Source organism: Fulmarus glacialis, unplaced genomic scaffold, assembly GCF_000690835.1.
Source record: "Fulmarus glacialis isolate BGI_N327 unplaced genomic scaffold, ASM69083v1 scaffold11406, whole genome shotgun sequence".
NCBI classification, from domain to species: Eukaryota; Metazoa; Chordata; class Aves; order Procellariiformes; family Procellariidae; genus Fulmarus; species Fulmarus glacialis.
In genome coordinates, this window is record NW_009217532.1 from 1 (window position 1) to 14,426 (window position 14,426).

Consider the following 14,426-nt stretch of genomic DNA (forward strand, 5'->3'; position numbering starts at 1 on the left):
GGAGGTGGGGTTGGCAAAAGCGGTGAGTGTGGAAGCACGGCGGTGTGCTGTAAGCAGCAGTCCTGCGGGGGTCTTCAAGGGTACATCCAGCTGCTTTAGGAAATCTTGTGACCGAATGCATTCGGGAAGTCGGGTCAGATGCTAAAATCCCATTTTACCATGTCTGTAAAGGATCGGTAAGGCGTTCTGCCTTTCACAAAGAGGTGTTAGAACAGGAGATTTTGGTTATAAACTATTGGGAAAGCCTCAGTTTGCACGCGTATCTACTTCACTTGGTATGCATGTGAGCAAGGAACCTGTGTGTGGCCTAAGAGCTGAACTAGGCTTCCAGGGGAGCTGTAAGTCAATGTTAAACAGTCCAAGTTGTTCTGTTGTCACTGTCCCAAATGCGTAGACACTCCTCCATAACTTCCCAGAACTGAGGGTCAAGTTGTGTGCGGTACCGTTTGTGTTACTGAGCATAAACTCAATTTAATGCATGACCTGTTTAATTAGCCATGAGAAAGAGAATATGGAGTATAGGCTTTTCAGCTGGTGTCATGCCTTGAGGATGGTTGTACCGAGGAAGGTTACTGTAGACAGTAAACGGTTACGCTCCTATTAAAAGTCAGTAAAATAGTGTTGCAACTCGAGGAGTCTTGAGAACTTGGCAATTGTTGTAAGAAGAGTGTGTTTTTCAAAGAGAAGATATAGTTTGCACGAACAGGCCATGGTTAAAATAGTTCAGCAGCACTCTTTTCCCTTAACAGAAAGGCAGGTGATACTTAAAATTACTAAACTCAAGTACTTTGTAATAAAGTAGATCTTGTTATGGTTCTCTCATGTTGCTGCAAAGGTGAAGATGTCCACTTCCTTACACGTTCTCACAAGCTTTCTGACTGCAAGCTTAGTTGCTGCTAGGAACTTAGTAAGGGGCTTTGACTTGCAAATTAAACTTTAGATTATGCTAAGTAAAAGGCCTCATTTTTGAGAAAAACAAAAATGGAAAGACTTAATTGTAAAATAAATCAAAATTGAAAGGTGTCTGGCACATTTCTTGGTTTTAAAAATACAAAAGAATACTTCCAATCTAAAATACTTGGATATTGCTAATCCTGTGGCAGTGTGACCTTTGCTAAAGAAATCAGAAAGCACTTAACACAAGGCTCTACCCCAGAACACGAGAAACTTAAAAGTGCTTGTTAGAATTCTTAGGCTTCCTATCAGAAATGTGGTGCAGAAATCACACAAACCTTTCTAATAAGCATGTTTCTCTTTGAAGTGGTGTAAGATTTTTAGAATCAATTCTTCATCTGTGCGCAGTTGGTCTGCTTTTCATATGAACTGCCAACATTTAGTAAAGATTGTTTGTTGGTTTTTAATGGCAGCAGTAGAAAATTGTAGGATGTATATGGAATGGAATGGTGAACTGAGAAAAACGTAATTCCTTTAAATAAATGAACAAGCAGTGCACCGGAATGGTACTGGTCAGCACAGCTCCAGGTAGACGTTGCAGAACCAGAGCTGGAAAAGGCAGCACAGAAAGAAGACGCAAAGGTGACTGATTGCGAGGGGTAACAATGAGAGTGAAGCTTGATATTGTTAACTTTAGAGATGATGCCAAGGGGGTGTGATAACAGACTATGAAAGCTTTGAGGTACAGACTTTATTACCTTTGTCTGAGCTCTCTTTGTTCACTGTAACTATTTGCTTTTCTCCATTCTTCATGCAGGCTTGCTATGAGGCATTCTGCTGGCAGTGTTCCCCATGCATGCTGTTCTGTATAAGCTCCGATTTTCTGTGCTGGGAAATTGCTTGGGTTCCTTTTTCCCGTCCTCCTCTATTCTCCTGGTTCTTTGTTTTTCCTTCTGTGTCAGGCTGTGGTTACTGCCATGCCTTTTCTTCCTGCGTCAGGCCAGAGTGCATCTCTGTTCTCCATCCTACAATGTTTTATATCATCTATTTCAATCCCTGTGAAAACTCCATGTCCCCAAACGAGTCTTCCCTATTACTCCCTCACTTTTGTGATTTTTGTGCATCCCTTTTCTTTGCTCATAGTAATTGGTCTCCTTTTTGTTAGGTTATTGGCTGCTAAATTCTTTTTAGGGGATAGGTAGAAACGATTTTCACTGGTTTTCTCCTGCATCAGTAAGATTGATGCTTAGAACACAACACCGCACTGCGTTATGTTCAACCAAGAAATGGGTAAATATGCTTCTAATAGTTTAGTAGAGTGTTGTTAGCACAGTCAAATAATGAACAGCCAAAAATAGATTGGGGTCGCTGTTCTAAACAGTAGAGAAAGGTATTGTGTGAAGTGCAAATACAGGAAATTGAGTTCTGATAAAAGGAAGTACTTTTTCACGCATTGTGGAACTAGTGGCTAAAGGAAACAAAGGAGGTCAACAGTTTAAAAGGATTAAAAAACTCCTTGGCTTTAATTCTGGATATTCAGTGGAGAGCAGCAGCAAATTTTAGAAGAGGAAGTAAACTCCATGGTTTAGAGCATACAGGAGCTATAGACTGAAGGCAGGTTATTTCTCATTCGCTGCAAATTTGGTAGGACAGAAGTATTCAGTATTGATTGCTGTCACAAACCAAAACCCACTGGAATACGGACATACTGAGTTTCATCCACTCTGATGATGTGTAAACTGTTTTATTCAAGGAGACAGGATTTTGTGGTACAAGAAGTTCTTGCTAGGTTCAGTGCAACCAGAAGTTTTAAAGAACAGTTTAGACACACAAATTTAACATCACTTTAAAGCCCCAGTCTTCAACTGAGCTGTGGTAGCATAGTCTGAGTGTGAGAGCTTTTATGAAAACCTCTCGCATACATACCTGGACATACCTAAAGAAAGCTGGTTTTATCATTGTACTTACTGAAGGGTGTACTGACAGGTTGGAGCTGAACAAGAACCAGGGTATATTGGATTTGTTCAGAAGAGGAAATGACTATGTCATCAAAGATGTGGAATCTATGACAGCTGATTACAGATTATAAAAATGTTTTACGAGTCATGCAGATCGAGTTGAAGGTTTACATCAAAGTTGGTTTGTGTGGATATAGATGGGGCTGCAGTGGATATGGGTTAAGCCAAGCTGAGATACCTGTCTTCTCATGTGATATTCCCCATGGGCTGAAGTGCAAGTGAGCCTCAAAAATACTATTCCCTTCCTTCAAATTTTAATCTTCTTTTAAGACAGATCAGAATAAACTTTGCAAATCCTCTGAGGCTGAAGAAACTTTATCTCGGGGCATCAGCAAGAGTCTGATGGCTGTGAGCTGTTTTGTAGGCTTCTTCTGTGCACGCTGGAATGCTGACTGGAGCCTAGCTTTGAAGGCAGGGTTAAAAATGATTGCTTGGCTGTTGCCCATTTGTAATATAGTGCAAAGAGTGCATTGGATAACTACGATGGCTTGAGTTGGGGTATTTTTAAGGGGATCAAGATAAGCCCGTTGGTGCATACTTGGTAGGCATAATTACTTTTGCAATGAAAATCTTTCTTGCAAACAAGATTGTGAGTTGGCGTTGCAAGAGCGCTCTGAACTAATTGTACTAGATGCGCTCTGCAGCTGCCCCAAGCTGGCTTGAAAGGCATTAGTAGCAAAACAGATCTGTGGACACAGTGATGACTAGCGGGCAACTAATTATTTATTATGCAGCAATAACGCTGAGGAATCTCTGTCACAGATTAGAGCCTATCGTACTTAGAGCTTTGCAAACATGGAATAAAGTGGATTTCTCTACCCAAAAGGTTTGTGATCAAAGAACTTAGTCACGGTATCTGGTAGCTTTAAATTTAAGATGCTTGTTCCTTGTTGTTATCCCATAGCCACAGCAGTGAACTGCAGTATTAGATGCTTGCACATCAGCTACATTCACTGCAGGTTGTGAGTCAGAACTCACGAGAGGGAGGACAGTGTCAGTTTTTAGGAGCTGACAAAGATGGTTTGTCATATTGATGTTGCTGATGCGTTTGTTTTGAATTTGAGAGCATTTTTGTAAGCCCTGACCAAAAAGTTTTAGGTATGTTTTGGTTTTCTTTATATAATCTGTAAGTATCCATGAAAAGGAGGAAAGTCTAATCTGATTTTTGTTAAATGAATAATCTGAAAAAATTAAAGATCTGAGCTCAGCATGAAGATGAGGCCTTCTAGTGCTTAAGAAATAGGTTAAGAATTAATATGAAGTGTAAAGTGAGGTGCCATATTAAGCAGAACGAAGGATGCTAAATTACTTTTGTGTCTTCTGTTTGCGTGTTACAAAATATTTGAAATACACCCTTTTTATCCTGAACTTGGCAGTTTTAATTCCATTTGATAACCATGTGCATGACACTGAGAATTTTTTTAATTCTGTCTTTTGGGGTTTCCTACTGCCACGTTGATGTATGGCTGTAGCTTCCATTACTTTCACCATCCATCTTCAGCAAAATCTCTCATAGAGGTACCCGGGGCCTAATTAGTTTATATCTTTCAGTATGACAGATACAGTTTTGCTGTGGGGGTGGGCAGGAAGGGAGGTTTGGTTTTGCTTTTTAAGCCAGCTGGCAATTACTTTCTAAGGCTTGTGTTAAAACACCAGATATATTCAAAGATTATTCATAAGCCACCTGCAAATTGACTGCAATTTCCCTTTTTCCTTTTCTTACCTTTGTGTGCCAGTCAAGGGTGTGCTTTTCTTGAAAGGAGTCTGCAGAGTTCTCTTCGTTCTCCTGAAAGACAAATGTGGAGATGGACGATTTTGCTAGTTGTATTGTGCACAATCATCTGCATTTTGTTTGTTTTTATTTAAACTACTTTAATATAGCATTGAACTCAGTTGGATCTTAGATCAATAGCCACATTAGCACTTCGGCAAACTGCTTCTGATTGTCACCCGTTTAGTTTTTTTTATAGAGTCTGCAGAAGATGACGTATTTTCTCTTGCTTTCTCCTAGTTGTGCCTTTTCTGTGGTTCATAATGTCTGATATTTCCCTCTCCTCCCTTTTTGCAGGTTGAGTGTATTACTTGCTCTGATTTATACTATGTTGACTGGAGAGACTTCTTCTATGTAAACTTCTAAACGGAAGTTTACATAAATGTAGTCATGTTTCTGAATAAATGAGAATTTATTCAGAATTTTTCAGAAATTTCAGAAGATTCAGAAATTTTCCACCTGTGGAAACTCAGAAGACAATTTTTTATCAGGCTTAAATGCAATGAATAAGTTTTGTCATGAAAATGTTTTACTGTTGTGATTTAAAGTCTTTTTCTTCCTGAAATATATTTTTCTTTTATGCTGTTTTCCCAAAAACTACATGTGAGTCTTTGAGCTCAGGGTTAAAAGGGAAAGTTGTTTCTGGTAGAATGATGTTATGAAGTCATACCACATTTTTCATCACTATTTGTTTGCCTCAGTGTCCTTAATCAAAGTAGGCCTTTTCTCTTCTATTTTATGTTTATGGGTTGTGAACTATCCTTTGCATTCTCAAAATTAACGATATTATAAAGTATTATCATCATGCACACAACCACAGATTATGTGTTCTTCGTCATAAGTGTTACTACTTGATAATGAAAATGCTGTCTTATCTTTATTTCCCTTAGGCTTCCCCATTATTCACATGCTTACCCAGCAAGTATTTTCATAACTTCTCTTATCTGAATATTTGTACTGTCCTTCATTTTTTTAAGTGGAATCTCTGTGCCAATAAAATTTGGTTGAAAGTTAGCAAATCCAATAGAGAAAACCTGTGTAGTAAACATCAACTTCAGGAAGTGAACTAAATTTCTTCTTGTTCAAAATATATAGAGAAACTTGTAAAACTTTTAGGAAAATTTAGAAAATTTAGGAAAAATTGTAAAACAATTAGGAAAATTGTTTGTGGTTTAATAACAGAAACATAACTATTGAGGGCAGTATAGCCTTTAGGTATGTTTAGAGAATCACTAATGTGGTCTTAGTTCCTCCCATCCTTGGCTTTGTCATTCTGCAGGTGTGAGTGCAGTCTGTGTGTTGATTTTGGCAGAAACAATTTTGTGGAGTTTCCGGTGTACACGTTTTCTAATGTAGTGTAAGTTTGCTCTTGTTGATTTAATGTTATCAAAACTATTTTAGGCTGTTGACTGCTGCCTTACTTGTTGGCATGTGCCAACACTGTAACATATACTGCTTAGAGATTAGTAATGCTGAAACAACCGTCTAATGAAAAGAGAGAGGTCCCTACGCAGCAGGACTAGGAACTTGCTAATTCCTGTTGAAATGAACAGAATACACAAGTTAACAAATTCTTCCCCCTCCCTGGGCAGAAGGAGCGGACTTATCATTGAAGGGTACTGTACACGGGCTAAAACGCAGCCTTGTTCCATCATCCACAGGCTGATGTGTTTTTTTTCCATGCTAATTGACAGTGTCAAGTAAATACTTCATGATACGAGGGCAAACTTAATTCTTTCTGGTTCATGAGACAGCAATCGTAGAAAAATACATTTTGGACTGTTATCTGTTATCTTTCCTTCTATTTTCCTATTCTTTCTCTGTCTCATTCTTTAGGTCTAGCTTGGGATATTGGAAAGAATATCATAGATGCTATAGTAACTGTTTATCCCTGCAACTGCTGTAAAATAGCTTGAGTTAGTTTTGATTGCTACAGGAGTTTGTTGGTGATTGGTTTTTTTTCCTGCAGTTGCTGGTCCTGGATGCCCTGATAAAGAGAGAGAGAAAAGTTGGAATTTATTGGTATGTTCATGCATGTCCATCAAATTAAGACCGTAGTAGATTAAGTATTGTAGTGGTGGTAAACTCTGTAGATGATTGTTGGATTGGATTACACCTCTCTCCCTGTATGTGTAAATGTGTACTGACAGATATCTCCTAAGCGGGCTTAACTGTACTAACAGGTGGGAAAATCTAGTTTCTTCTGTACGTTTGAGTATTTTTTGTGCTGTATTATATGACTAAAAGTTAACAACAAACAGTGTTTCTAGACTCTTTTAATCAACCTAACAAGGGTGATAATAATGCAGGTGGCCAGGACAGAACGAAACACAAACAATAGTATCGTAAATGGCAGAAATAATTGTATTGGTATTTTGCCTTTCTGTAGGCAGCATCTTGGAAGTCCAGCTCAGCTTTCTTGCTTAGGTCTGCTGCAGCTGACTGAAACAGTATTTACATGTGTGAGTTACATGCTGGGGTAGGGAGGGGACCTTCAACATGTCATGGTTAGCATTGTGATTCTGTACTCAATCTGAAAACCAGCTCTGACCAGGATGAAAAGTCATGCAGCTGAGTAGGATTATAATTCTAAACTATGCAAACAAAAGCACTGAAACTGGGCTTGTTAACTGGCTGATCGTATTTCTGGAATCATGCTGGTGCGGTTAAAACTGGAGTTGCAGACAAGCTTGAGTAGCTCCACGCTGTTTTTCCTCCCAATCTTTCTCCTGTTTGACCTCCAGGAGACAACATAAATAAAAAGAAACCTCTCTCACACATACCACACTCTTGCCAGGAAAAGATCAAATCTTTATCTAAAACAAACTCCAGTGATGTGACAGCTGTTTGCTGTTTCCTTGCTGTTTGCACTGGCTGTGTGGCTTGGTGTTCATAGATCAAATTTTCAAAGTGCAGTTTCTCCAACTTACGTTCTCGCCCTCTGTACTCAGCAGCTCGGTAGTGGGATTATCACACTGATCCTAAGTAGGAAGGACTGCAGTGATCCACTGTTCTTGATGCAGCTCACCAAATGGGCAGGAAAATAATATATTTCTTCCTCTCTTTCCTTGTAACATTTGAAAAATTGTTGCTCAATCAGTAGAAGTTGTAGAAAGTAACATAGCTTTAAGTAACATTAACTCCCCAAGAGAATTGTGATTTATGATTTGAGAGGAATTAAAGATAGTGATTGTAAGCCAGCACCCAGATGGCTTGGCAGTAGCTATGCTATGTTACCATGAATACTGGGATCAAAAAAGGGAGTGCTTTGGGATTTTTCACATCTTTGCTTATCTCAGAGTTGCTGTGCGTAGATGCATGTACAAGATTTCCAGAGTATTCTGAAATCCCCAAATCAGCTCGGCTTTGTTAAAGAGTTATACCGCAGATTATAATGCCCCATAGAGAATTCAGAAAACTGGATACAGGGTTCACGACAAGAATTTCTTGGACTGGCTCCTCAATTTAGCATTGGAAGATGTAACTGACCCTGACATAACTGGTGCTGCATAACCGCTTTAAAGCTGAAGTAATGTCTGTTCCTAAGACAGGCTGAAGCTATATCCCTCGTTTGGTTTGGTGTTGGTTTTGGGGGTTTTTTTTGTTGTTTTTTTTTTTTTTTTAGTGTCCTGCCTGTTGCTTGTTGTAGCTCTTTATATACTGTGATTTATAGAGCACTTCTTTTAAACAAGCAAATAATTTCTTTCTATCACAGACCATAAAAGCTAAATGTTGGTTTGGGACTGTTACAAGAATAGGTACTACAGTCATGTCATTTGTAATGCTCCTTCATGCCATTTTGCACAGCAGTTAGGAGATATCCCTGAAATTATAGGACCTTTAACTGTGTCACTATTGACATTACCTGCTAGAACTCTTCAGAAGTAGGCATTTCTTACAATGTTACATGAATGAATGCTAATGCTTTGTATTGTAAAATACAGTCTTTTGACTCTGTAGGGACTTAATGAAAAGGATTATTAGTTTTGTTTCCTCTTTCCAGATGGAAATGTCAGAAGATGATATTAATACGGAAGAATACCCCACTGAAATTCATGATTATCTTGCAGCATTTGAAAAATCTCTTGGTTCTGTAGATGAGATGCTGAAGACAATGATGTCAGTTTCCAGGAGTGAGCTTCTCCAAAAGGTAGATAATTTTCCTTTTGACAACCTTTTTGTTATTAACACAACAATACCTGGGAACCCGAACTGAAATAAAAGGGTCTGTTAGGCTAGCCACTGCACAGAGAAATTACAAATACAACACTTCCTACCCTTGATACCTAATATTTGAAATTCTTACATTTCTAAGCTATCCAGACAGTCTTACAAACTGAACAATGAAATATATGCTCTTCCAAGCTGAAAAGTGATGATGGCACCAGTGAGTCATTTAGGTAGAGGACATTCTAGCTTATTCCTGACCTTCCTTAAAATGGATGCTGAGTGTTCTTTCATAAAAAAGAGGTCATTCATGTTTTTGTCTGAGACCTTTTCACAACAAACTTAACGGAACTTGGTATACCCAGAAGGATGTAAAGGTGAATTGACAGCAGTGAGAATTGATCTGATTCTAGAAGTCTAGACTTGCAGAACCTGATGCTTGAAAAACCGAGCTGTTTCCTCTAGCTATATTATAAGCACAAGTCTGTAAAATGTGGGTTTTTTTCAGGGCATAAAGACAGGGCAAGGTACTGCCTGAAGACTTCATACAAGCCTTTCTATCTTTTAACGTTTAAAGCCTAACATGTAATTTCTTTCTTTAGGGCAAGGAAAAGCCAGCACATGAGGAAACTTTTTTATCCTCTGAGGATTTCTAACACAAATAAATTATGAAGAAAACAGTCTTGACAACACCGATCTTTTGACAGTATCCATGTTAGAACTAGTGAGCTGTACAATGATGTTATCGGAGTTTCTGGAAATCCTACAGGACTAAAATAATAAATTGACTTTGACAGTCGAGGGGGGGAAAAAAAACCCTCATTACCTTTATTCTTCCTTTGCTTTACAGCCCTAAGTATTCCAGCATGCATTGAATACACAGTCTACCATATTTAGTGTTAATGTTCATTGATTGTCTGTAGCGTACTATATTCACATTTGAGCTTCAGCAATCTTAAGACTTTTTTTCTTCCATTGATAGCAACAACTATTTTGAATTAAGTTTCTGTGGAAAAATAGGGACTTATTTCTGACTATGGGAACAGTAGTCTAAGAGCTACGTGTCAGGAGATTTTTGTGCTTTTGGCTGTATGGGACTGTGGCATTTAACATCAGTCTGGGAAAATGACATGAATACTTGCAGAGGAGAGAATGGTTCTGTGGTGGCATGGAAGTAGGCATAGACATGGTCTCACTGGACTTGTGCAAAAATGTGCTCATTCACCGTGTATTTTTTTATGAATACATTCACAATTATAAAATGTGCATATTACTAAAATCTGTGTGCATCTTGCTTAAAAATGTGCAAATGTGGTCTGTTTTTTTCATTCTAGTTAGAGCCTCTTGAGCAAGCAAAGATGGATTTGGTTTCGGTGTACACGTTAAATTCAATGTTCTGGGGTAAGTATGCGGTAGGATGAAAAAGTGTTTATGATTGCCATTTGAACACCTTCTAGACAGCTGCAAACATTAAATAATCATATTTCATAGCCAAAGAATTAGAAACTTGTAATTACGTTGAGGACCCAAATTATTGCCATCCATAGGATAAATGGTGTTGAAACTCCAAATCAGAAATTGATATTTACAAAAGCTGACTTTGTACATGCATGAGGATGTTTCTTTCTGTTTTTTCGTGGCAACCTTTTCTGTCCTTTTAAGGATAGAAAATGTTAATTTTTTTTTTTTTTTTAGCTGCAGTATTTGGTGATAATAGTTTGTCAGATACTTAACAACAGAGTTAACTCCAATTCTTATTAATGGTTTTATGTGGAAACTGTAGTTTTCCTATGAGACTCATTGATGGGGTCCTCAGTCATGACAGCCTTCAGTTTCAAGAAAACCATGTTTTTTTCTTGTAGTATACTTGGCTACTCAGGGAATCAATCCAAAGGAACATCCAGTGAAACAAGAACTGGTAAGATTCTTACACTGCATGCACTGCGATACCTAACTTGCCCAGAACAGTTAACTCATACAGAAGTAAAAAATGTTGCTATCTACGTTTAAAATTGATATGTTGCAATAATAGCATGCGTATGTAGCATATGCATATGTAGCATGTAGCAGCATATATAACTGTTTATATGCCCTGCTGGGCTCTCTAAATTAAGAAAGTCATACAGTACTGTTTAAAGCGAAGTTGTAGAGTCTGCTGAAATTAGAAAAGAACATGAAGATGAATGGTGTCATCTTATCTTTTCTTTTTTCCACCTTTGTTTGAGAACTGGATTGTGAACAGAGCAGCTTTTCACTTGTATCTGTTAAATGGGAAAATGTTACATGTCTGATAATAATTTATAACTTCCAGTATGGCATTTTTTTCTTATAAATACTTGGAATCATGTTAATCTCTGAGGCTGCCTTTTCTTACTTTTGTATGACTCTACAGTGTGGTTGATTTACTAGCGAAGACGGGAAAGAGCCCCCCTCCCCCTTCCAAGTCCGCCATTAATTCATTTTCTCAGCAGTAAAGAATCCAGTTCAGCAACAAAGCTAAAAGCTTTTTTGGCACCAGTTGTATGTGTATTGTCCAGTAATTCTGCATTAGTGACATATTTACAACCTATAATAAATCTTTTAGGTTTGTCTTTATATTCCATTTAGATGCATGACTACAGCATAGAAGACTGGCTATCTTGAAAATTCTGCTGACTTAAAAAATCAAATCATTTAGCCTGAAGAAAAAATAGAAATCAGAACTTCTACCTACCCGTTTTAATTCCTGTATAAATGAAAATATTAAATCTGGGCAATCATAAAACTTAGCTTAAATGTAATCCTTACATAACCAGCGGAACAGAAGATAAGACTGAAAAATGTGGAAAGCTAGCCTGAATAACAAGAATACTTCTATTTTTAATTTTGTGAGGTTTTCTGTAGTCTAGACTGTATCATATTAAAAAATGGATCAGTTAATATTTCATGAGCTTTCAGTCAGTTTCTTGTTCCTCCTATATTATATAGTGCCTGAATATTGTGTTAATTTAGTGATACTGAAAAATAAATTTTCTCTTCTGCTGTGGATGTTTTATGCTGGTATTTTACTTCACAATTGCCAGTCGTTTTAACTCTGAAGAATGAGTGAATTATCATAGGCTAGATTCTTATCCAGTTCTCTTTGCCTTTTACAAGTATCAAGGTGAATGAATGCACATTCCTTCCTTCCAAGAGCATTGTGATGTTCTTACTCATGTGGAAAGGGAATTAAAAAAGACTTTGTCATGATTGTTTTGTTTTTAGAATTGCTCTCATTGTGTACATACAGGGAATACATGGGGATTCAAACTGTATTAATAAAACTCACATTCAAGCTATCAAAGTTCATTTCTTTTGTCACGTTGACATTTGTCAGCTCCTTTTTCCCATGTTGATATGTGTAGGTTTGCCATCTGTTCTCATTAGCCATCTCAGTCACCAAAGAAATATTACAGTCTTATCATGATTTCAGACCCTGTAAAGCTGCCCTCATTAAAGCTATGTTTTTGATATGGCAAGAGTGGCCAACTTTTTGACAAATCAATTGCTTATAATGGTCATTGAAGAATTGAGAATCAGTTCAGTAGTGTAGGTCTCGTAACTTTTGTTCCAGATTCAAAAAGCTGTCAATGGCTGCGTGAGAAATGTGTGGGTACATTATATCAACATTTATTTAGTTAGCAGTATCCATAAATGTTCTGTTAATTCGCATTTATCATTTGGGTATCAGGTAGAGTGCGCTCTCTCTCTCTCTCTCTCTCTCTCTTACTGTTGTTTGTATTACAGTAACACCTAAAGGCCCTAGAGTGGAAGGCCATATTTGGCTAAATATGTAGACATTAAATCTACCAACGAAACTTTTATGTATTTTACAGAATTACTGTAAGTGTCCTCTCTAGTCAGTGAAGAGAAGCAGGCACTTAACAGAGGGTGATTCCCATCTTAGAGGGGTTTAGTTACCCTCTCAAAGTAATTTTCTGTATTGATTGCAGAAGTAGATGAGGATGAGTGGGCACATAAATGAGATTGTTAAGCTGAATGTGGTGGGGCTGAATCCAAGCTATGCTTTGTTCAAAAAAAAGCTCTAGATACCAAATGACTATGGTAGGCTAAGATGGCAAGAAAGGATCCCCTTACTTTACGGAATGGCAGTGGAAACAGGCTTTTTGTTACTTATGGTCGTAAAAGGAGCCTCTGGTACAGCTGCCTTAAATAGGTTCATTCCTCTTGATCACTTCAGGATCTTAACCACAGGACTTCTGTGTAGTTGCGTGTGTAATGTAACATCTTGGATTTTGTGTAAGATGCTTTTTGGCTCTGCTTGGACATGCTGAATTTTCTGTTCTTTTTTTTTTTTTTTTTAAAGACAGTAGCCAGACAGCATAATTCATCTATAAATATGTCAAATATCTAAATATTATTTTGCCGTCTTTATGTAGGCCAAACTCCAAATCGAGTTCAGTCTTTTGTTTTCTAACTTTGCTTGCAAGAACAATTTTTGTCTCACTGTAAATTAGATGCAGAGTCTTCATCTCTGTAGGACTTCATGTTCCTATGACAGTGGATGTCATGCAGATACTAGTACGGTAGGTACCTGTAATGGAAAATCTGCTAAAGGGGAAGCCTCAAGTTTGCAAAGAGCCTGGTATATATATTTAAATGATGCTATTTTTCTAGGTATTATAGTTATAGAAATGTACAATGTGGAGAGTTTCTACTCATTGGTTTTATTTTAGCAGCAATCTTGGGAGAATGATGTGAAATACACTTTTTTTTTTCCCCCCCTCCCCCTAGGAGAGAATAAGAACATACATGAACAAGGTCAAAGAAATAGCAGACAAGAAAAAGGCATCCAAACTCGATAAAGGAGCTGCTTCTAGATTTGTAAGAAATGCACTCTGGGAACCAAAGGCTGAAAATGAACATACCTCCAAAACTCCTGCTAAAGGAAAAAAGAGAAAGATGGACTAAATTTTTGTTTTCCCTTATACACACTAGAGACACCTAGAACTTATTTCAAAATTTGTTTTGTATACTGTATGCATCTTGCGGAGGTGCTGTATAGCAATACCTTGATTAAGTTATACTTAAGAATTTTACAGGGTTGTATTTTGTCTCGAACACTTGTCAGTGAGGTAATCACATTGTATGTGTATCTGAAAGTGCCATTTGATGCGAAAGAAGTAACATTTCATTATTCAAATAATAATGACCTGACATACGCTTGCTGGTAATAGATACTGGTGATGTTTTGCTGATAATGCCTAAGAATTCCTTTTTTTTTACTGCTGAATGATTGACACTTTTTATATGTACTTAATCTCCTGAATATTAAAAAGTCTCAAACAATGCTATCCAGTCTGTGGTCTTTATGCAAGAACCATGTTTACTTTCTCATTACATCATTGTGTGAAATGCTGTATATGTAGTTTTGTAAGGTTTATTTCCTTTTCAGCTTCTGAACTTGAACGTATGCCATATTCCCTTACTTCTGTTGCCTCTGAGAAAACCGAGCTTCAAGGGCTACTAGCAAACAGCCTGGATTCCACTCTAAGCCACTGTGTCTAGTCCATGGAAAAAACAGGTATCCCCAAAGG

At 37.6% G+C, this 14,426-nt stretch overlaps 1 protein-coding gene across 1 annotated transcript; it reads left to right on the forward strand.

The window, feature by feature from the left end:
• The first annotated feature begins 8,682 nt into the window (after nt 1–8,682).
• On the forward strand, nt 8,683–14,143 carry C1D (C1D nuclear receptor corepressor). Its single transcript, XM_009579709.1, has 4 exons — nt 8,683–8,833; nt 10,185–10,251; nt 10,713–10,768; nt 13,624–14,143. Exons 1-4 carry the CDS (start codon nt 8,687–8,689, stop codon nt 13,798–13,800), a joined length of 447 nt encoding a protein of 148 aa, XP_009578004.1. The 5' UTR covers nt 8,683–8,686; the 3' UTR covers nt 13,801–14,143.
• Nucleotides 14,144–14,426: the final 283 nt, after the last annotated feature.